Source organism: Salvelinus namaycush, chromosome 13 (assembly GCF_016432855.1).
Source record: "Salvelinus namaycush isolate Seneca chromosome 13, SaNama_1.0, whole genome shotgun sequence".
NCBI lineage: Eukaryota > Metazoa > Chordata > Actinopteri > Salmoniformes > Salmonidae > Salvelinus > Salvelinus namaycush.
In genome coordinates, this window is record NC_052319.1 from 17836562 (window position 1) to 17859895 (window position 23334).

The 23334-nt window shown below is 42.4% G+C and overlaps 1 protein-coding gene across 1 annotated transcript in view; it reads left to right on the forward strand.

Moving 5' to 3' along the window:
- Positions 1 to 1943: 1943 nt before the first annotated feature.
- LOC120057799 (transmembrane protein 163-like) overlaps positions 1944 to 23334 on the forward strand; it is an 89131-nt gene continuing 67740 nt past the window's right edge. Inside the window, exons 1-2 of the mRNA XM_039006265.1 lie at positions 1944 to 2127; positions 19720 to 19839. Of these exons, the coding sequence (XP_038862193.1) occupies positions 1944 to 2127; positions 19720 to 19839 (304 nt within the window). The remainder of the gene's footprint in view (positions 2128 to 19719; positions 19840 to 23334) is intronic.

Sequence of the window (23334 nt, forward strand, 5' to 3'; positions counted from 1 at the left end):
ACTGCCTCCACTCTTCTGGGAAGGCTTTCCACTAGATGCTGGAACATTGCTGCAGGGACTTGCTTCCATTCAACCACAAGAGCATTAGTGAGGTTGGGCACTAATGTTGGGCGATTAGGCCTGGCTCGCAGTTGGCATTCCAATTAATCCCAAAGGTGTTTGTTGGGGTTGAGGTCAGGCCAGCCTGTGCAGGCCAGTCAAGTTCTTCCACAACGATCTCGACAAACCATTTCTGTATGGACCTCACTTTATGCACGGGGGGGGGGGGGGGGGGGCATTGTCATGCTGAAACAGGAAAGGGGCTTCCCCAAACTGTTGCCAGAATTGTATAAAATGTCATGCTGTAGCATTAAGATTTCACTTCACTGGAACTAAGGGAACTAAGGGGCCTAGCCCGAACCATGAAAAACAGCCCCAGACCATTATTCTTCCACCATTAAACTTTACAGTTGGCACTATGCATCTCCTGGCATCCGCCAAACCCAGATTTGTCCATCGGACTGCCAGATGGTGAAGCGTGATTCATCACTCCAGAGAATGCGTTTCCACTGCTCCAGAGTCCAATGGCGGCGAGCTTTACACCACTCCAGCCGACGCTTGGCATTGTGCATGGTGATTTTAGGCTTGTGTGCGGCTGCTCGGCTATGGAATCCCATTTCATGAAGCTCCCGATGAACAGTTATTGTGCTGAAGTTGCTGTCAGAGGCAGTTTGGGACTATGTTGTGAGTGTTGCAACTGAGGATAGACGATTTTTACGCGCTATGCACTTTAGCACTCTGCAGTCCAGTTCTGTGATCTTCATTGCTTAGCCATTGCTGCTCTTAGTTGTTTCCACTTCAAAATAACAGCACTTACAGTTGACCGGGGCAGCTCTAGCGGGGGAGTAATTTGACGAACTGACTGACTTGTTGGAAAGGTGGCATCATAAGACAATGCCACATTGAAAGTCACTGAGCTCTTCAGTAAGGCCATTCTACTGCCAATGTTTGTCTATGGAGATTGCCTAGTGTGGCTGAAATAGTTGAATCCACTCATTTGAAGGGGTGTCCACATACTACTGTATATATTGTGTACGTTGCAAAACTGAAAACTATGTTTTGGTTGGTAATGTGAACCATAGATTAAGCTATAATACACACATATTTTATGTTTATAACTGTTTATTATAATTCAACAACAGGTGCATCCGGCGTTCTGTTTTCTGCTATGTGCAGTTTGCGCCACCTTGTGGACTCATGCTTTCAAGTTGCTGAAAAACCCCACTATTGATTGAGTTGCATTCACTCATACCATTCAATCCATTACTGAAGTTTAATCTATTACTTGTAAAACCAGATCAACTGTAGGCAACATTGAAAAGTAACCTATTATAATAATTAATATCAAACTAGAAAATATATTTACAAACCAATAGCTTAAGTAATTATTGTCAATCAAGTCGGCCCAGGTAGCCTATCGATATCACACTAAAGGCTATTATTTTCCATCAAGAAATTAGAGAAATAGTGTATGGAATCCAAACCCAGTGATACTGTATATTGACAGTAGTTTTTTTGAGCGGGGTTCTTGCATTTTGCGCATGGTTGCGTGCAAGGATTTAGAGGGAGGGGTGAAAAAGTTGCTGTGTCTCAAATCGACAATTGAGCATCACATGGCAGTCTTATGTCTAGCAAATGCATGTGCTGACAATCAGATCTCTCCTACACAAGTGAAACAAAATAACCTTAATTTAGGATTCTGCACACGTCAGAGTTGAGAGGGAGGGGTTTGGGGTCTGTTGCTGCTGATGCTGTGGTGTGGATATTGCGTTTATCTTTCTTCTAGTCATCGCCGCCTTCACTTCGTACCTGTTAACACCGGCGGCATTCGCGCCCTAGATGGCTGCACTTGGCAGTCCTTTGTGAGATTATTTTCCCGAGGATTTTTGACCTATAAGTAAACCATGACTGACCCAACGACACAAGATTCCTTTCCCGTCCCGGATCCCACAATCGTGGATCCTTCAGCTGTAAGAAACGGCGGATGCGCTCCGGAGGCGAACCTATCCAAAAGACCGAGTCAGGGCGATCCTTTCAGTATGGACCGGGACCAAGAGATGAAAATCACGGACAGTGTTGAGGGACAAGGTAGTAAGTAATGCAGGGATTACAAACTTTATTGTTGTAAAAGTAAATCCCCACTTCGATGTGATTGATTGGCACTTCTGGACTTTACTTATAGGCCTACCATCTAGAAAGTGTTTTTTTAAATATATACATTTGCTCAATTGTTAATGTGTTCTTCTAATAATTTACAACGTGCATAATAGCCTATCAAATACATGGCAATATGTCACACATTTCTTTGAGAGACAAATAATAGTCAAGCATTTTTCTTGTCATTATATTTATCAAGGTGTTAATTGAGTGTGACATCTATTTTTTCTGGATGAATCACAAAAACCCTTATGTGAATGTGTATAGGTTATCAAACAATACAAAAATGAATGTACATTCTGAGCCCTAACTCAGTCTGTAACATATATATATTTTAAGAGAGATAATAAGATACAGTTTACAAAACAGTCCTGCAAGAGAGTAGAGAGTCTTTGGTGATGCAGTGGTTATGAAAATTCACTCAATATTCAGAAGTTTTGTCACTCTCTCTCTCTTTCACACTCCCTCGCTTACTCACTCACTCACTCACTCGCTCACACACACACACACACACACACACACACACACACACACACACACACACACACACACACACACACACACACACACACACACACACACACACACACACACACACACACACACACACACACACACACAGGTTAGCACATAATCTTGTTTTAAGTCCCTGTTTGAAAGAATTGTGTTCACAACCACAAAATGTGCTATTGTCCTCAGAAAGGTGGTGAGGACATCATTAATCTTTACTTTATGGTCATGCAACATAATCATACATGATTACTATAGCTTATTTGAACTCAATACCTGACATAAATTCTATACATAACCTATGTTATATACACTTATAAAACTGGTTGTTTGGATCCTGGATGCTGATTGGACAAGCAGCGTTCCAAGCCGTGCTGTATTGGCAGTCACAGACACACACATATGCCTGCTAAAAGTTCCATCTGAAAATGATCACTACGCCCCCCTAAGAATATCATGTTCATTGTTGCTGTCCGAATCATCCAGTGGTGTAGTGGTATACCCACTTATTTTCCCGTGGGCGTTCCGTATACTCACTTCTTAATCCCCACTGATACGTACCAAAGTAGTGTAGTGGAGGTAAACGCCGTTTTAATTAAGAAGGCTGATGGAACAGATCAGCATGTTTAGCTTAAAATGTTGATAAACTATTATTCCTTCACTTTTTAGTCGCGACAATGTACAGACAGACGGCTGTAGGCCTTCGCTTAAATGTTCCAAAATGCAATTTGCTGGAAAACAACGTTCTATAACGTGCACCGCACATGCGAGCGGTTTCATGGACAGAGATAGACATATCTATTAGAAATTTAGAGAGAGGGGGGATTTAAACATGCAACAACTATCGTGGGTTGCTAATATGACTAGGATAATGCCTTTGGCTGCTAGACAATGAAAGACAGTTGTAAGAAAATCAATAGAACATTAGAAAGCATATGAGTAAGTCATACAAATAATTGCCTCCACGTTTCTATCGTGGGATTTTGGCTATGGGCTAAGTAAGGTAGGCCTAAAACATGCCTCATAATATGAAGTAAAACGTCCAAGTTTCAAACAAATAAGGAATAGCGTATATGTTTTCTAGCGATGCTAATGGTAGGCCTAACCATCTTCTGGTAGATGGAAAAGCTTTCCCAAAACCTTGTCTATTAAATGTTAACTACAGTAGCTACAAAGTAGCTTTGTCTGTCAGAATGATATCATGATTATTTGCATCAATCCAATAGCCATTTATTTTGCAAACTCCAACTCATGTGGTACAGAAACACCGCTAATCAAACAACAGTGCTAGGTGCTTCTACACTTTAATTAAGGGTAACTACACTTAAAAATATAAATTTCTTACATTTTCCCAAGACCTCAAAAGTGGTCTCCTGATGTAGTTTGAGCATGGTTATGGACTTAGAACTGTGTTTCCCAACCCTGGCCCTCGTGTACCCCCAGCAGCACACATTATTGTTGTAGCCCTGGACAACCACACCTCATACAGCTCATTGAGGGCTTGATGATTAGTTGACAAGTTGAATCAGGTGTGCTTGTCCAGGGTCACAATACAAAAAAGTGTACTGTTGGAGGTACCCCAGGACCAGATTTGGGAAACACTGACTTAGAACATTCAATTTTTTGTTTGTTTCTGTTTAAAAAAAAGTGTGACTTTGAGAGTGAATACCTGAAAAAAATTGGAAAAATCTGAAACCTGTGATTTTGATTTTTTACAAGTATCTGTTTCAATGGTAGGATTACTAGTAGCCTACTTGCACAGTACAGCTTGGGTTGGCCTGACTGTGAAAGACCAATATGGGATTGATCATTTTAGGGAATTCAGAGTGCATGTCACTGTTTCTCATAGAATTTTTCACACAGGGCGCCTTTCCTTCACGGTGTTTGAATTTAAAAAATATATAATAATTCAGTATACCCACTTCTCCAGACACCACTATACCACTGGAATCATCTCTTGTAATTATCTTGTATTTATCCTAACTCACACATTATTTCCCCATGCTTCCAGCCTAGTATTTAGTTTGGTACAGCGGTGGTTAATATAACCCTGTCCAACCTCGGAAACAATGTTTCACTTTTGAATTTCTATTTCTGTAGTACCATACATAGAGTGAACGAGACAACCACGTTGCGTCGTGCATAAGAACAACCATTAGCTGTGTTATATTGGCCATATACCACACCACCTCGGGCCTTATTGTTTAATTCTTACATGTTCTATATTTGAGCCTCGTTCATTATTTTCCATAGAACGCATAGCCCCTCGTTGATTATCCTTTACATGATCTCGTTCACAAGTTTGATCATAATCCCTTTGTTATCCACATGGAGGCTTGAAAATTATAAAAAATATTACTGGATTGTCACGGATGCCTCTGGAACTTTCATTGCGCACACCTGGCCCCTATTCCCACTGATTGTATTTGTATATATGTGTCCTTTGTTCACCATGGTGGGGTTGATTATTGTTACTAGGTCCGTTGGTGCGTGTGAGTACCTGTGCTGTGTGTTTGGGGCTTTCGTGCCCTTGTGGATTGCACAGATGATTACGGGTCTCGTCCCAAGTGTTAATCATTGTGTTCGTGTGTGATTTATTCGAGGTACTCCTCGCTCTTTTGTTTGGGTTTCAACTCTGTGTTTTTGTATAGTGTTTGTTTGGTCTTCGTCCCCGTGCCTTTACACGGCACGCCGTAATTTGGGTGCAATAAATACCCCTATTACGCATTCTTGCGTCTGTCTCCCGAATCTCTTTATACCAACGTGACATGGATATGACCAAGGATATGACCAAGGCCCCAATTGTGCTTATCATAACTCCGACCCCCACTTGGCATTCATCTTTGTAATAGTGTGAGATTACACATGGTGGCCCCTTCCATGCCAAATTATTAACACATTTTCTTTTTTGCTTTATGCTGTAATATTTATATTTACGCTTAATGGAAATCCATTACCAATTGGGTCATATGATGACCAGAGCCGTTGTAATGAGATGGTAATAAGGTAATATAACATATAATTGCCCTAAAAATTATAGTATTTATAATCTCAATCTCAATCAATCTCGGTAGAAATTTTACAAATAGAGAGGTTCAAGACCCTCAAAAGACATCACAGTAAAATAGAAGGATGTATTGCAAAAATAAACAATACAATGGTAGTGAACTGGGAAAGATGGGTTAGTCTGTGGACATCTGAGGGTTGGAATTAAGATTGGAGTGATTGGTTGATTGGCAGATGTGCTTGGATTCCAGTGCAATTAGGAAATAAACTTATATATAATTTTTATGTTTTCCATTAAGTCCTCCAACCAGGGGAGAAGGGGGTATCGGCATAATAAATAAAACAATACAGTATATATAAAAAAAGGGGATTAGAAATTATGCAAGTAATGTTACTTGATAGACTTCAATTCTATCTGCTTATTTCATAGCTGATTTATCCCCCCGCCAAGGACCGCCTACTCTAGTTCTGTAAGTACCTATCAAAAGCGTCTGTTGAAGACAGACAGGTAAAGTGGTGAATGAGGTGAAATCCTAACTTCCTTAAAAGGAGCCACTCACCTGCCCTCTGGTTATTCTCAAGCATGCTTCTCTTCCTCACACTCTTGCAAGCAGGGGAATGCGATGATTGATGTCACTCATATTATTAGTTCTCTTTCAAATACTTGACAATTTTAAAAATATTTTTTATATATATAGTCACATAAACCAGATAGGTGTAGTAAAATGTGTTAATTTACAGGGTCAGCCATAGTAGTACGCCACCCCTGGAGAAAATTAATGTTAAATTCCTTGCTCAAGTGCACATCGATAGATTTTTCACCTTGTTTGCGCATGTATTCAAACCAACGATCTTTGTGTTTCTTGCCCAATGCTCTAACCGCTAGGCTACCTGCCACCCTAATTTCACTGCATCACTATGGGGATATGGCCAACATCTGTATCGCAAAACATACTCTCCGAAGCCAGGGAAGTCCCAAAATCAGCAACCCTCAGAGGTCCCGAAACTAAGGGAGTACTGCCCCAAAAAGATGCAGAGACAACCCATTAAGGGAAAAACCTCATAACAAAGTGAGGGGAAGCCCAATACAAGGCGCATACAGTGCCAATAAGAAAATAGCTTCAAGTGTTTTGTCCAAATACTCATGGATTCTAGTAATAAAAGAATGGACGACCTGACCAGAGAGGTCCAGGACCTGAAGAACAGTTTGCAGTTTTCTCAGGGTCAGCTCGATGAGTTGAAACAGGAGAACGGCAAGAAGACAGCAATCTGTAAGTCATTGATAGAGGACATCAGTTCTGTGTATGAATCCATGATAGAAATGATTGTCTCGAGGGACAATCAAGGCAGAACAACATGGTTGTGGATGGAATTGCAGAATCTCCACATGAGACCTGGATGGAATCTGAGGACAAAGTGAGGGAAATGATCTCTGAGAAATTGAAGATGGACCACAGGAAGATTGAGGTGGAAAACCCACCCCCGGCCCAGGTGATAGGCCCAGGCCAATAGTGGTCAAGTTCCTGAGGTTCAAGGACAAGGTAGCTGTTCTGGAAAGAGCAAAGAACTTGAGAGGAACGTATATCTTCCGAGGACTATCCTGAAGCTGTGCGCCAGAAGAGGAAAGAACTGATCCCAGCCATGAAAGCTGCCAGAGTGCATGGGGACATTGCTTGCATCTGTTATGACAGGCTCATTGTCCACCCTCCCTCCCAGAAGCCTGGAAGGGATGAGAGAGCCAAGCCTATGGTTTCGTAGCTTCAACCCCGCAGCACACACACACACACACACACACACACACACACACACACACACACACACACACACACACACACACACACACACACACACACACACACACACACACACACACACACACACACACACACACACACACACACACACACACACACCAATTGATTAATGGACTGCTGAAGGTATATGTTTTTCTCTTGCTTTGTTTGCTCTTTTCAGTTTTATGTCTATCTCTGATAAGGTTCATGAAATCAATAACTTGCTAACATCAGATAACATTCATATATTAGCCATTTATGAGACTCACTTAGATAATTAATTTGATGATACATCAGTAGCAATACAAGGATATAACATCTATAGAAGAGACATAAATTATTTTGGGGGAGGTGTTGCTGTATATATTCAGAGCCATATCCCTGTAATGCTTAGAGAAGATCTTATGTCAAGTGTTATTGAAGTGTTGTGGTTGCAGGTTCACTTGGCACATCTAAAGCCTTTTCTTTTGGGGTATTGCTATGGGCCACCAAGTGCTAACAGTCAGTATCTAAATAATATGTGTGAAATGCTTGATAGTGTATGTGATGTAAACAGAGAGTTCTACTTTCTTGGGGACCTGAATATTGACTGGTTTTCATCAAGCTGTCTGCCCAAGAGGAAGCTTCTTACTGTAACCAGTGCCTGTAATCTGGTTCAGGTTATTAATCAACCTACCAGGGTGTTTACAAACACTACAGGAACAAGATCATCTACATGTATCGATCACATTTTTACTAATGCTGTAGAACTTTGTTCTAAAGCTGTATCCGTACCCATTGGATGCAATGATCACAATATAGTGGCTATATCCAGGAAAGCCAAAGTTCCAACAGCTGGGCCTAAAATAGTGTATAAGAGATCATACAAAAGATTTTGCTGTGACTCTTAGGTGGATGATGTTAAAAATATGTGTTGCTCTGATGTGATTAATGAGGAGCATCCAGATGCTGCACTTTACACAATTTATGCAATTGCTTCTTCCAATTATTGATAAACATGCACCTGTCAAGAAACTGACTGTTAGAACTGTTAAGGCACCATGGATTGATGAATAATTGAAAAACTGTATGGTTGGAAGAGATGGGGCAAAAGGAGCAGCTAATAAGCCTGGCTGCACATCTGACTGGCTTACTTCTTGCAAATTGAGAAATTATGTGACTAAACTCAACAAAAAGAAGAATAAACTTTATTATGAAGCCAAGATCAATGATATAAAGAATGATTTTTTTTGAGTACTTTAAATGAAATTATGGGCAGAAAGACAAATTCAACTCCATCTTTCATCGAATCAGATGGCTTATTCATCACAAAACCATTTGATGTTGCCAATTATTTTAATTATTATTTCATTGGCAAAGTGGGCAAATTTAGGCAGGAAATGCCAACAATGAACAGCAATTGTATTCATGCATAAAAAAAAAACAAATAATGAAAGAAAAGCATTGCAAGTTTGAATTTTGTAAAGTTAGTGTGGGAGAGGTGTAAAAATGATTGTTATCGATCAATAATGACAAACCTGGCATTGACAACTTAGATGGAAAGCTACTGAGGATGGTAGCTGACTATATAGCCACTCCTATCTGTCATATCTTTAATCTGTAAACTGTCTAGGTCAAAACATATAGATTCAATGGTTGTAAATATGGGGAGAGGTCTAGCCGTAATAAAGAGATACTCTACTTTTTTGACACCACACTTCAAAAAGTATGTTCTGCAGGCTCTAGTTTTGTCTAATCTTGATTATTGTCCAGTCGTGTGGTCCAGTGCTGCAAGGAAAGACCTAGTTAAGCTGGCCGAGAACAGAGCGGTACGTTTAGCTCTTAATTGTAATCAGAGAGCTGATATAAATACTATGGATGTCTATGGAGTCTTTCTTGGCTAAGAGTTGAGGAGAGACTGACTGAATCACTTCTTCTTTTTATAAGAAACATTAATGTGTTGAAAATCCCAAATTGTTTGCATTGTCAACTTACACACAGCTCTGACACACACACTTACCCCACCAGACATGCCACCAGGGGTCTTTTCACAGTCCCCACATCCAGAACAAATTCAATAAAGCGTACAGTATTATATAGAGCCCTTATTGCATGGAACTTCTCGTATTGCTCAAATAAACAGCAAACCTGGTTTGAAAGAAACAGATAAAGCAAAACCTCGCGACACAACGCCTCTCCCCTATTTGACCTAGATAGTGTGTGTGTATGTACTGATATGTAGGCTACGTGTGCCTTTAAAAAAAAATGTATGTCGTTCTGTCCTTGTCTATTGATATTCTGTATTATGTCATTCTGTATTATGTTTCATGTTTTGTGTGGACCCCAGGAAGAGTAGCTGCTGCTTTTGCAACAGCTAATGGGGTTCCTAATAAAATACCAAATACCAACTGAGATATGTTCCAAAAACAGTTCCCAATAGGTAAACTCATCAGAATATTGTCCCAATGAGAGAAGAGCATGACACCCTTGCCCAAGCTCTCTTACAATCCAAGTTGATGCGAACCGCACGAACTGGACAACGACAGGGACACCTTTCTAGGGAAGGCGACAGGTGAAAAGCCATAGTCTCCTAAGGTGCAACAATGCGAAAAGAAAAAAAATTGACCCGAGCCAAAGATGGGGTTCGGTACATTAACCTGAAAAACCTCTGGGCAGACTACAGGCGCGAACAGTGGCTGGTAGAGCACAGTCCAGACATACGCTTAGGGCAGTAGTAAAGCATAAGTTGGAGAAATATTATATCTCCAAGCTTTAAGCACAATAGACATGTCCCAGGACGAGCTAAAAGCTTAGCGACTGGGCATAAGCAACATGCCCCCCTTAGAGACGACACAACAGTTATGGATAAACTGTATAACTGTCGGGGCCTTGGCAGGCAGAGAAAGATGAACCTTCTCTCCATCCAAAAGATCCCGCAGGGAGTATAGGACCATGGAAAACAGAGTGTAGGAAGGAACAATCTGTATAGTCACACCACTTCTCCACAAAAAATGTAACAACTGTAAAACAGAGAGCGTGCATAAGAGGCTGGCACTCTTTTCCTACTCTCTTCCCCCCCCCCCCCTTTTTCTCTCATCGGCTATCCCCGAAGGCTAAAGTGTCCTAGCCTGACGACTTATACTAAATTCTTCCACTGCTCTATTGCTTGCTAAATACTTTAGTCTGAGACTGCCACTATTGAAGTCGTTTGTGGTGACGAGGGGCATGGGTGGTGTTGTACAAAACAAAGTCATCAGCGATTGGATTGTCTCTAACAAATCAGAATATCAAAGCCAATGACACATTTTCTAACTGCCTACCACCGCTCAGTCAGACTGCTCTATCAAATCATAGACTTAATTATAATATAATAACACACAGAAATACGAGCCTTAGGTCATTAATATGGTCAAATCCGGAAACTATCATTTCGAAAACAAAACGTTTATTCTTTCAGTGAAATACAGAACCGTTCTGTATTTTATCTAAGGGGTGGCATCCCTAAGTCTAAATATTGCTGTTACATTGCACAACCTTCAATGTTATGTCATAATTATGTACAATTCTGGCAAATTAATTACTGTCTTTGTTAGGAAGAAATGGTCTTCACACAGTTCGCAACAAGCCAGGCGGCCCAAACTGCTGCATATACCCTGACTCTGACTGCACAGAACACAAGAGAAGTGACACCATTTCCCTAGTTAAAATGAAATTCATGTTAGCAGGCAATATTAACTAAATATGCAGGTTTAAAAATATATACTTGGGTATTGACTTTAAGAAAGGATTTGATGTTTATGGTTAGGTACACATTGGTGCAACGACAGTGCTTTTTTCGTGAATGCGCTTGTTAAATCACCCGTTTGGCAAAGTAGGCTGTGATTCAATGATAAATTAACAGGCACCGCATCGATTATATGCAACGCAGGACAAGCTAGATAAACTAGTAATATCATCAACCATGTGTAGTTAACTAGTGATTATGTTAAGATTGATTGTTTTTCATAAGGTAAGTTTAATGCTAGCTAGCACCTTACCTTGGCTCCTTGCTGCACTTGCATAACAGGTAGTCAGCCTGTCACGCAGTCTCTTCGTGGAGTGCAATGTAATCGGCCATAATCGGTGTCCAAAAATGCTGATTACCGATTGTTATGAAAACTTGAAATCGGCCCTCCCGATTAATCGGTCGACCTCTAGCATAAAGCAATCACAGGTGTTGATCAGGAGAGCTAAGACAACACCGGGTAAATGGCGATGAATGGGCAGAGCGGGTCAGTTAGGTACATATAGGACCTGAGTTGAAGGTTTGGGCCGACTGGTAAACAAAATGAAGTACCGTGTTATTGAAACAGTCCAGGGGGCATCAGCTGTGTAGCCGAGTGATCATAGGGTCAAAAGAGCAGCAATAGGCGAGTCAGGGTGCCGTTCGGTAGTCACTACTACGCTAGGCGAGCAGGGGACACAGCGTTCAGAAAAGCTAGCAGGCTTGGGCTAGTAAATGGTTCTTCGGCGACATCGTAACAGAATAGCCTGTTGAGACCACATCGGGCGATCACGTCGGCAGTCCAGTCGTGATGGATCGGCGGGGCTCCGTGTCGACAATAAAGGGTCCAGGCCAATTGGCAAAGGAGGTATTGTAGCCCTAGAATTAGCTGGTATATGGGCCTAGCTCGAGGCTAGCTCAAGGCTAGCTGGTGCTTACTTCAGGACAGAGGCGTTAGCTAACAGTAGCCACTCGTTTGCAGCTAGCTAGCTGCGATGATCCGGTGTAATGATCCAGAGCGGCAGGAATCCGGTGATATGGTAGAGAGAAGCAGTCTGATATGCTCTCAGATCCGTACCACATTGGGTGAGGCGGGTTGTGTAACGGATTTCCTCCTCCTCTTCATCCGAAGAGGAGGAGCAAGGATTCGACCAAAATGCAGCGTTGGAATAGGACATAATGATTTATTTACAGACGAAAACGAAAACACGAAAAACACTTGAATAAACTACAAAACAAATAACGACGTAGACTGACCTAAAACATGAGAACTTACATATAACATGAAGAACGCACGAACAGGTACAGACTACAACTAACGAACGAACAAACCGAAACAGTCCCGTGTGGTGCGCAGACACAGACACGGAAGACAACCACCCACAACAATCAATGTGAAAACACCTACCTTAATATGGCTCTCAATCAGAGGAAATGAAAACCACCTGCCTCTAATTGAGAACCATATCAGGTCACCCTTTAACAAACATAGAAACACATAACATAGACTACCCACCCAAACTCACGCCCTGACCGTCAAACACATACAAAATAACAGAAAACCGGTCAGGAACGTGACAGGTTGCAGGAAAGTATATTTAGTTTGTAGATAGAAAGTGAGATTAAGATATATACGAAAAAGACTGGCTATTTACACGGGATAAGACACGGGATAAGACAACAACAAATACACATGTTCTACTGCTACGCCATCTTGGGCATTTGTATCTTAGCTCTTCCATCCCAAACGGCATGGTCACCATGTTTTGGGATGGGGTCTCCCTGGGCCCTCATAGGGTTGTCTTGTCTACCAGGCTGCAGCAAGTCAGTCTGGATAGATGCAGCAAGCGGGCTCTTTCGGGACAGAGCAGCCAGCGCCATGACATAAGACGTCAAGCAATAAAGCCTAAGGAAGAAGCAAACAACTGTGGCGCAGTATTCGTAATCCTGGGCAGCAGAACAGCTTCGTAACTCTTGGCCCTGCTCCATGAAGAAGGGTTTTCAAGAGCAAAGGCAGAGCAGGCAGTGACCCGGCTGCGTGAACCAATCGCAGTAAAAAGCGGTAAGATGAAAAGCTGAAGCTTTGTGGACTCCCAAGACCGCAGAGCCATGAGGCTAGCCAGTCGGTCTAGTTAACACAAGCAAATAAACATGGGTTAAACTTGATGAGAGAATGGAGAATGGCCCCGGTGATGTACTGGGCTGTACGCACTACCCTCTGTAGTGCCTTGCAGTTGCCATACCAGGCAGTGATGAAACATGTTGGTATTACAGACTCAGACAGGGAGAGGTTGAAAATGTCAGTTGGTCAGCGCATGCTCGGAGTACACGTCCTGGTAATCCGTCTGGCCCTGCGGCTTTGTGAATGTTGACCTGTTTAAAGGTCTTACTCACATCGGCTGCTTAGAGCATGATCACACAGTCGTCTGGAACAGCTGATGCTCTCATGCATTTTTCAGTGTTACTTGCCTCGAAGCGAGCATAGAAGTTATTCAGCTTGTCTGGTAGGCTCGTGTCACTGGGCAGCTCTCGTCTGTGCTTCCCTTTGTAGTCTGTAATGGTTTGCAAGCCCTGCCACATCCGACGAGCATCGGAGCCAGTGTAGTACGATACGATCTTAGTCCTGTATTGACGCTTAGACTGTTTGATGGTTCGTCGGAGGTCATAGCGGGATTTCTTATAAGCTTCCGGGTTAGAGTCCTGCTCCTTGAAAGCGGCAGTGCGAATGTTGCCTGTAATCCATGGCTTCTGGTTGGGGTATGTACGTACAGTCACTGTGGGGACGAGGTCCTCAATGCACTTATTGATAAAGCAAGTGACTGATGTGGTGTACTCTTCAATGCCATCGGAGGAATCCCGGAACATATTCCAGTCTGTATTCCAATCTACTATCCCCCAAAGTTGATGTATTCTATTGGTGAACTTGTCCTTCTGTGAAATAAATATATATTTAACACTCTTTGTTTCTGTCCATTTTGAGCCTGTAATCGAACCCACAAATGTTGATGCTACAGATACTCAACTAGTCTAAAGAAGGCCAGTTGTATTCCTTCTTTAATCAGTACAACAGTTTTCAGCTGTACTAACATAATTGCAAAAGGGTTTTCTAATGATCAGTTAGCCTTTTAAAATTATTAACTTGGATTAGCTAACAACATGCCATTGGAACAAAGGAGTGATGGTTGCTGATAATGGGCCTCTGTATGCCTATGTAGATATTCCATAAAAAATTTGCTGTTTCCAGCTACAATAGTCATTTACAACATTAACAGTGTTTACACTGTATTTCTGATCAATTTGATGTTAAGTGACCCAAACTTTTGAATGGTAGTGTACATGTTAGATATAACATATCTGTGTCTGTGTGTCTACAACTGTGCCTTTCTGCTCCTCATAGATTTAAGCTGAGGTTTCAGAGTCTTCAGACCCCCATCATGTGTTACTTGGAATCACCCCAACCAATCAATTCAGTGTGTTGACTCATTTAGGAGTGTTTTTAATTGACAGCTGGCAATATGGGAGACTGTGGGGAGGAGTGGAATGTCAGAGTGAATTGACATTCTGTTGGATCTACCTTTTGAAAGGGAGGGTGCCATGGGTTTTATTCATATAATTTATTAACATTCTAAGAGAGATTATACTCATAGCCTAGAGTGTCATGGGAATCTAATTACCTATCCAGTAGAGGGAGAAAATTGGAATTACTGCCAATATGAGTATGTTGAACATTCTGAATCTATTCAATTCACAAAATCAACATGGATGGAAAATCTATGTATTTCTCTGGGATGAATTAAACACTAGCCACTACGTATACAGTGATCTTTACCCTCCGTAGTTCTGGGAAAGGGAAAGTGTGAATCATCCAATGTATGCTGTTTATCATCATGACGGCAAATGTAGTGTGTGTGTGTGTGTGTGCATGTGTCTACAGAGGGGTTTGTTGGGCACATGCTTCCACTGCTGATCCTAGATGTGGATCATGTGAGTTGAACGAGGCTGCATCCTTCCCTGCTGCTCTCTCACTCACTAAGCACACACACACACACACACACACACACACACACACACACACACACACACACACACACACACACACACACACACACACACACACACACACACACACACACACACACACACACAGCTGATTGCAGGTCAGTGCTCAACAAGTGATAAGATCTGTTGGGTCCTGATGACATTCAAATCAAGTCAAATCAAATTGTATTTTTCACATGCGCCGAATACAACAGGTGTAGACCTTACAGTGAAATGCTTACTTACAAGCCCTTAACTAAAAATGCAGTTTGAAGAAAAATGAGTGTTAACTAAAAAATTGATACAAATTAAATAAATAAAAGTAATAAATATTTAAAGAGTAGCAGTAAAATAACAATAGCGAGGCTATATACAGGGGGTACCGGTACAGACTCAATGCAAATAGTCTGGATAGCCATTTGATTAGCTGTTCAGGAGTCTTATGGCTTGAGGGTAGAAGCTTGTTAAGAAGCCTTTTGGACCTAGACTTGGCGCTCCAGTACCGCTTGCCGTGCGGTAGCAGCGAGAACAGTCTATGACTAGGGTGGCTGGAGTCTTTGACAATTTTTAGGGCCTTTCTCTGACACCGCCTGGTATAGAGGTCCTGGATGGCAGGAAGCTTGGCCCCAGTGATGTACTGGGCCGTACGCACTACCCTCTGTAGTGCCTTGCGGTTGGAGGCCGAGCAGGCAGTGATGCAACCAGTCAGGATGCTCTTGATGGTGCAGCAGTATAACTTTTTGAGGATCTGAGGACCCATGCCAAATCTTTTCAGTCTGAGGCTTTGTCGTGCCCTCTTCACAACTGTCTTTGTGTGTTTGGACCATGATAGTTTGTTGGTGATGTAGACACCAAGGAACTTGAAGCACTCAACCTGCTCCACCACAGCCCTGTCGATGAGAATGGGGGCGTGCTCGGTCCTCCTTTTCCTGTAGTACACAATCATCTCCTTTGTCTTGATCACATTGAGGGAGAGAAGTTGTCCTGGCACCACACTGCCAGGTCACTGACCTCTTCCATATAGGCTGTCTCATTGTTGTCAGGGATCAGGCCTACCACTGTTGTGTCATCGGCAAACTTAATGATGGCGTTGGGAGTCGTGCCTGGCCATGTAGTCATGAGTGAACATGGGGTACAGGAGGGGACTGATCACACACCCATGAGGGGCCCCCGTGTTGAGGATCAGCATGGCGGATGTGTTGTTACCTACCCTTACCATCTGTTGGGGCAGTATGCAAATTGGAGTGGGACTAGGGTTTCTGGGATGGTGTTGCTGTGAGCCATGACCAGCCTTTCAAAGCACTTTATGGCTACAGACGTGAGTGCTACGGGTCGGTAGTCATTTAGGCAGGTTACCTTAGTGTTCTTGGGCACAGGGACTATGGTGGTCTGCTTGAAACATGTTGGTATTACAGACTCGGTCAGGGACAGGTTGAAAATGTCAGTGAAGACACTTGCCAGTTGGTCAGCGCAAGTACATCCTGGTAATCTGGCCTTGTGAATGTTGACCTGTTTAAAGGTCTTACTCACATCGGCTACGGAGAGTGTGATCACACAGTCATCCGGAACAGCTGAGGCTCTCATGTATGTTTCAGTGTTACTTGCCTCGAGGCGAGCATAGAAGTAATTTAGCTCGTCTGGTAGACTTGTGTCACTGGGCAGCTAGCGGCTGTGTTTACCTTTGTAGTCTGTAATAGTGTGCAAGCCCTGTCACATCCGACAAGCATCGGAGCCGGTGTAGTACGATTCAATATTAGTCCTGTATTGACGCTTTGCCTGTTTGTGTCACGCCCTGACCAGAGAAAGCCCTCGGGGTTCTCTATGGTGTTTTAGGTCAGGGCGTGACTAGGGGGTGTTCTAGTCTTTAATTTCTATGTTGGTGTGAGTATGGTTCCCAATTGGAGGCAGCTAATGATTGTTGCCTCTAATTGGGGATCATACTTAGTGTGGTCCTTTTCCCACCTGCGTTGTGGGATATTGTTTTTGTTTAGTGCATTGTGCGCCACGAACTGCACGTTCGTTTATTTATATGTTGTTTGAGATTTCACTAAATAAATATGTGGAACCCTACTCACGCTGCGCTTTGGTCCACTCATTATAACGAACGTGACAGTTTGATGGTTCGTCAGAGGGCATAGCGGGATTTCTTATAAGCTTCCGGTTTAGATTCCCGCTCTGTCACGAACGTCGTCAGGGAAATGACTGGACCAAGGTGCCAACAAAACAAGAAACAACAAAAACGAACGTGAAGCTGTCTAGGGCTATACAGGCCACTAACACAGTCAAATACCCACAACTAAGGTGGAAAAACAGGCTGCCTAAGTATGATTCCCAATCAGAGACAACGATAGACAGCTGTCCCTGATTGAGAACCATACCCGGCCAAAACATAGAAACAGAAAACATAGAAATAAAGAAACTAGAATGCCCACCCTAGTGACACGCTCCTTGAAAGTGTCAGCTCTACCCTTTAGCACAGTGCGGATGTTGCCTGTAATCCATGGCTTCTGGTTGGGGTATGTACGTACAGTCACTGTGGGGACGACGTCATTGATGCACTTGTTGAAAAAGCCAGTGACTGATGTGGTGTACTCCTCAATGCCATCGGAAGAATCCCAGAACTTATTCCAGGCTGTGCTAGAAAAATTGTCCTATAGCTTAGCATCTAACCACTTTTTTATTGACCGAGTCACTGGTGCTTCCTGTTTTCGTTTTTGCTTGTAAGCAGGCATCAGGAGGATAGAATTATGGTCAGATTTGCCAAATGGAGGGCGAGGGAGAGCTTTGTACGCGTCTCTGTGTGTGGAGTAAAGGTGGTCTTGAGTTTTTTTCCCTCTGGTTGCACATTTAACATGCTGGTAGAAATGAGGTAGAACTGATTTAAGTTTCCCTGCATTAATGTCCCTGGCCACTAGGAGTGCCACCTCTGGATGAGCGTTTTCCTGTTTTCTTATGGCAGTATACAGCTCATTTAGTGTGGTCCTAGTGCCAGCATCAGTTTGTGGTGGTAAATAGACAGCTAGGAAGAATATAGATTGGTAAATAGTGTGGTCTACAGCTTATCATGAGATGCTCTACCTCAGGCGAGCAAAACCTCGAGACTCCCTTGGATTTCGTGCACCAGCTGTTTACAAATATATACAGACCGCCACCCCTTGTCTTACCAGAGGCAGCTGTTCTATCCTGCCGAAAAAGTGTAAAACCCGCCAGCTGTATGTTATTCATGTCGTCGTTCAGCCATGACTCGGTGAAACATAAGATATTACAGTTTTGAAATATCCCGTTGGTAGGATATACGTGCTCGTAGTTCATCTGTTTTATTATCCAATCATTGTACGTTGGCTAATAGGACCGATGGTAAAGGCAGATTACCCACTCGCCGTCGGTTCCTTACAAGGCACCCAGACCTACGTCCCCGATATCTCTGTCGCTTTCTCCTGCGAATGACGGGGATGAGGGCCTTGTCGGGTGTCTGAAGTAAATCCTTTACGTCCAACTGGTTAAAGAAAAATATCTTATTCCAGTACGGGGTGAGTAATCTCTGTCCTGATATCTAGAAGCGCTTTTCGGTCATAAGAGATGGTGGCAGAAACATTATGTACAACATAAGTTACAAATAACGCGAAAAAACACACACAATAAATCTGTAAAATGGCAGCCATCTCCTCCGGCACCATTATTCCTGCCTCCCACTGAATACAAATCAATGAATGAAGGGACTGGGAGAAGAGCTGTGAATATTCTGTGAAAATTCTATCACTATTGTCCTCCCAGGCAATTTCTCAGAGAGAGTGCCCTTGTCCCCTAGCATGGGACTGTTAGGATCAGAATAAAATGAGAGGAGGAGTTCCCATGTTGTTTTCCACCCTTATGATATCACTACAAGACTTTGCAATCTCCTGTCAGTCAGTGTGTATAAAATGTTAAGTCTTACTGCTCATTCACACGAAGCCACATGACAATGGAGAAGGAAGCCACGCCAGATTCACAATCCCAATATCTAGTAATTCTCTCTCTGTGCCTTTTCTTCTCAGGAGTCTGTCTTCATGGGTCCATGATCACACCGCCACTTGTCAGCACACTGTATTTAACTTCGCAACAGCAAACTTAATTCATCCTTTATCAAAAAGAGCAGCAAATTAGTGAGCCCTGCCGTGTCCTGAGAAACAATTTAGTCAAGCTAATTAAATGTAGCTGTGTTGTACCTTGCTCTCAGTGAGTCATGCACCCTTTACCTCCCTACAACACCTAGCAAATTACATATTCACTGACCCAGTGCTTTCTTTGCTAGCTGGGACAGGAGGAGAGGGAGAACTACTCCATTGTGGTTTGAAGCAGTGTTAATTAGCTCTTGTTGTGGTGTATTCTTCTCCTGCCTTTGGTTTGACGTGCATGGGGGCTGCCATTAACCACCAGTTTCTCACCTCTCTACAGGCCTGCTGGAAAGCAGCATGCGACTAAAGCCCCACGAGGCTCAAAACTACAGGAAGAAGGCATTGTGGGTGTCTTGGATCTCCATCGTGGTGACACTCATCCTGGCAGTGGCAGCGTTCAGTGAGTACATACCATTAAATGGTGTCCTTCAATGGTTTATATTGTTAAGTGAATGTCCCTGAGTGACTGTGGTTCCAGATGTTTCTTGATGAGCATTGCTATTAGGTTTTTAACTTGGTGCTCATGGTGAAGTGTGACAGAATATTTTTATTGCAAAAAAGGCTATACTGTAATATTTTGTTGTCAGTATGTTTGTTACACTCAATTATAACTCAGTCCAACAATAAAAAGACCAGAAGAAAGAATGAGAGGGGGAAAAAACGTGGATAGTCTTTTGAAGCATTTGTAAGCTAAACCAACCTGCCACTAAATCTCTGGCCCATTGGCACTACTGTACAAAACAACAGAAAGATAACTTTGCAATCAGACAGAACAGAAGACCAAATCTAACTCTTGTTCATAAATATTGTAGAATATAATTATTTTGAAGCCTTCACAATGCACTGTGAAAAAAGAAAGCAGGCCTATGAACTACAATTCGGGAAAATACTCTTGCAGTGCTGCCATTCATTGCTAGTCGCGTCATGTCAAAAAGTTCACTTCATGAGGACTCATTCTGTTTGGTGTATTTTGGTGTTTAGATTCAAGAGATAAAGAAGAGAGAGATTGTCTCTTCAGGTTCAAAGCACACTAGGGCATTCCATTCCAACTTCCTGTTACAAGTCACTCTAGGGCCCTTGAACTTTCCTGTGACCTTCGACACCATGAAAAGGGGCCAGGGTTGTCTTTATGGTGTGGTGCATTCACTTGGCAGGTTTGACTTTTAAATATCTCTGTGAAAGGCTGCGGTGTCATCATGTAACCTTTTCAAGCTTTCATCCGAGGAGGATGTCTTTTGTACTCTTTCAGGTGTAACTGTCTCTCACCTCAGTGTTTTATATTACAGTTGTATTGCCATAAACGGCCTTGCGTGACTCAAAGTACAGCTTACTGTTGCTAGCTGCGAACAGCTGTGGCTCAGGATCAACATTTTGTTTCCTTTCATAAACCAGCTTTTGATTGTACGAAGTAGTTGCACAAAGTGGAGCATCTTTAAACTGGCTCAGTCATAAGTGTCTGCAAACTCAACAGAAAAATAGAATATAAAACGTTGGAGGTTTGGAGTAGACAAAATCAAATCAAATCAAATTGTATTGGTCACATACACATATTTAGCAGATGTTGCAGGTGCTGTGAAATGCTTGTGTACCTAGCTTCAACAGTGCAGTAGTATCTAAAAATTCCCAACAATACACGCAAATCTAAAAGTAAAAGTTTGGTATTAAGTAATATATAAATATTAGGACGATCAATGTCGGAGTGGCATGGACTAAAATACTTCAGAATAGAATACAGTATATACATATGAAATGAGTAAAGCAGTATGTAAACATTATTAAAGCGACCAGTGTGCCATTATTAAAGTGACCAGGGATTCCATGTCTATGTATATAGGTCAGCAGCCTCTAAGGTGCAGGGTTGAGTAACCGGGTGGTAGCCGGCTAGTGATGGCTATTTAACAGGCTGATGGCCTTGAAATAGAAGCTGTTTTTCAGTCTCTCTGTGGATCTATTGGGGCGGTAAGCAAATTGAAGTGGGTCTAGGATGTCAGGTAAGGTAGAGGTGATAGGATCCTTAACTAGCCTCTCAAAGCACTTAATGATGACAGAAGTGAGTGCTACAGAGCGATATTCATTTAGTTCAGTTACCTTTGCTTTCTTGTGTACAGGAACAATGGTGGACGTCTTGAAGTAAGTGGGGACAGCAGACGATGTGCCCTTGAGCAAGGCCTTTCACTCTAATAGGAAATTCAGATCTATCCAAATAGCTTGATTGTCCACATGGTAATGAGTATCTACAGTGGAATAAACCTAATGTATATTCTAATGTTGCACCTTCCAGAATAGTGGTGTTTGTTTATTTTTTATTAAATTTTTATTTCACCTTTATTTCATTTAACCAGGTAGGCCAGTTGAGAAAAAGTTCTCATTTACAACTGTGACCTGGCCAAGATAAAGCAAATCAGTGCGACAAAAACAACAACACAGAGTTACACATGGGATAAACAAACGTACAGACAATAACACAATAGAAAAATCTGTATACAGTGTGTGCAAATGAAGTAAGGAGGTAAGGCAATAAATAGGCCATAGTGGCGAAGTAATTACAATTTAGCAATTAACACTGGAATGATAGATGTGCAGATGAGGATGTGCAAGTAGAAATACTGGTGTGCAAAAGAGCAGAAAAACAAAAACAAATATGGGATGAGGTAGGTAGTTGGGTGGGCTATTTACAGATGAGCTGTGTACAGCTGCAGCGATCGGTAAGCTGCTCTGACAGCTGATGCCTAAAGTTAGTGAGGGAGATATGTCTCCAACTTCAGTGATTTTTGCAATTCGTTCCAGTCATTGGCAGCAGAGAACTGGAAGGAAAGGCGGCCAAAGGGGGTGTTGGCTTTGGGGATGACCAGTGAAATATACCTGCTGGAGCGCGTGCTATGGGTGGGTGTTGCTATGGTGACCAGTGAGCTGAGATAAGGCGGAGCTTTACCTAGCAAAGACTTATAGATGACCTGGAGCCAGTGGGTTTGGCGACGAATATGTAGCGAGGACCAGCCAACGAGAGCATACAGGGCGCAGTGGTGGGTTGTAAATGGGGCTTTGGTGACAAAACTGATGGCACTGTGATAGACTGCATCCAATTTGCTGAGTAGAGTGTTGGAGGCTATTTTGTAAATGATATCGCCGAAGTCAAGGATCGGTAGGACAGTCAGTTTTACGAGGGTATGTTTGACAGCAAACGTGAAGCAGACTTTGTTGCGAAATAGGAAGACGATTCTAGATTTGATTTTGGATTGAAGATGCTTAATATGAGTCTGGAAGGAGAGTTTACAGTCTACCCAGACACCTAGGTATTTATAGTTGTCCACATATTCTAAGTCAGAACCGTCCAGAGTAGTGATGCTAGTCGGGCGGGCGGGTGCGGGCAGTGAAGAGCATGCATTTAGTTTTAGTAGAATTTAAGAGCAGTTGGAGGCCATGGAAGGAGTGTTATATGGCATTGAAGCTCGTTTGGTGGTTTGTTAACACAGTGACACTTGACAATTACATGTAAATGAGGCAATGTCTCATCTGTTAGACAAACGGTAGGCAATTTGTGGTTGTTAGTAGTAGTGGTCCTCTGTAGCTCAGTTGGTAGAGCACGGCACTTGCAACGCCAGGATAGTGGCTTTCAGTTCCAGGGACCACCTGTATATGAACTGTATGCACGCATAACTGTAAGTTGCTTTGGATAAAAGTGTCTGCTAAATGGCTTGTGTTATACTGAACAAAAATATAAATGCAACAATTTCAAAGATTTTACTCTGTTACAGTTCATATAAGGAAATCAGTAAAAAAAAATTTTTTTGGCCCTAATCTATGGATTTCACATGACTGGGAATACAGATATGCATCTGTTAGTCACAGATATCTTTAAAAAAAAGATAGGGGTGTGGATCACAAAACCAGTCAG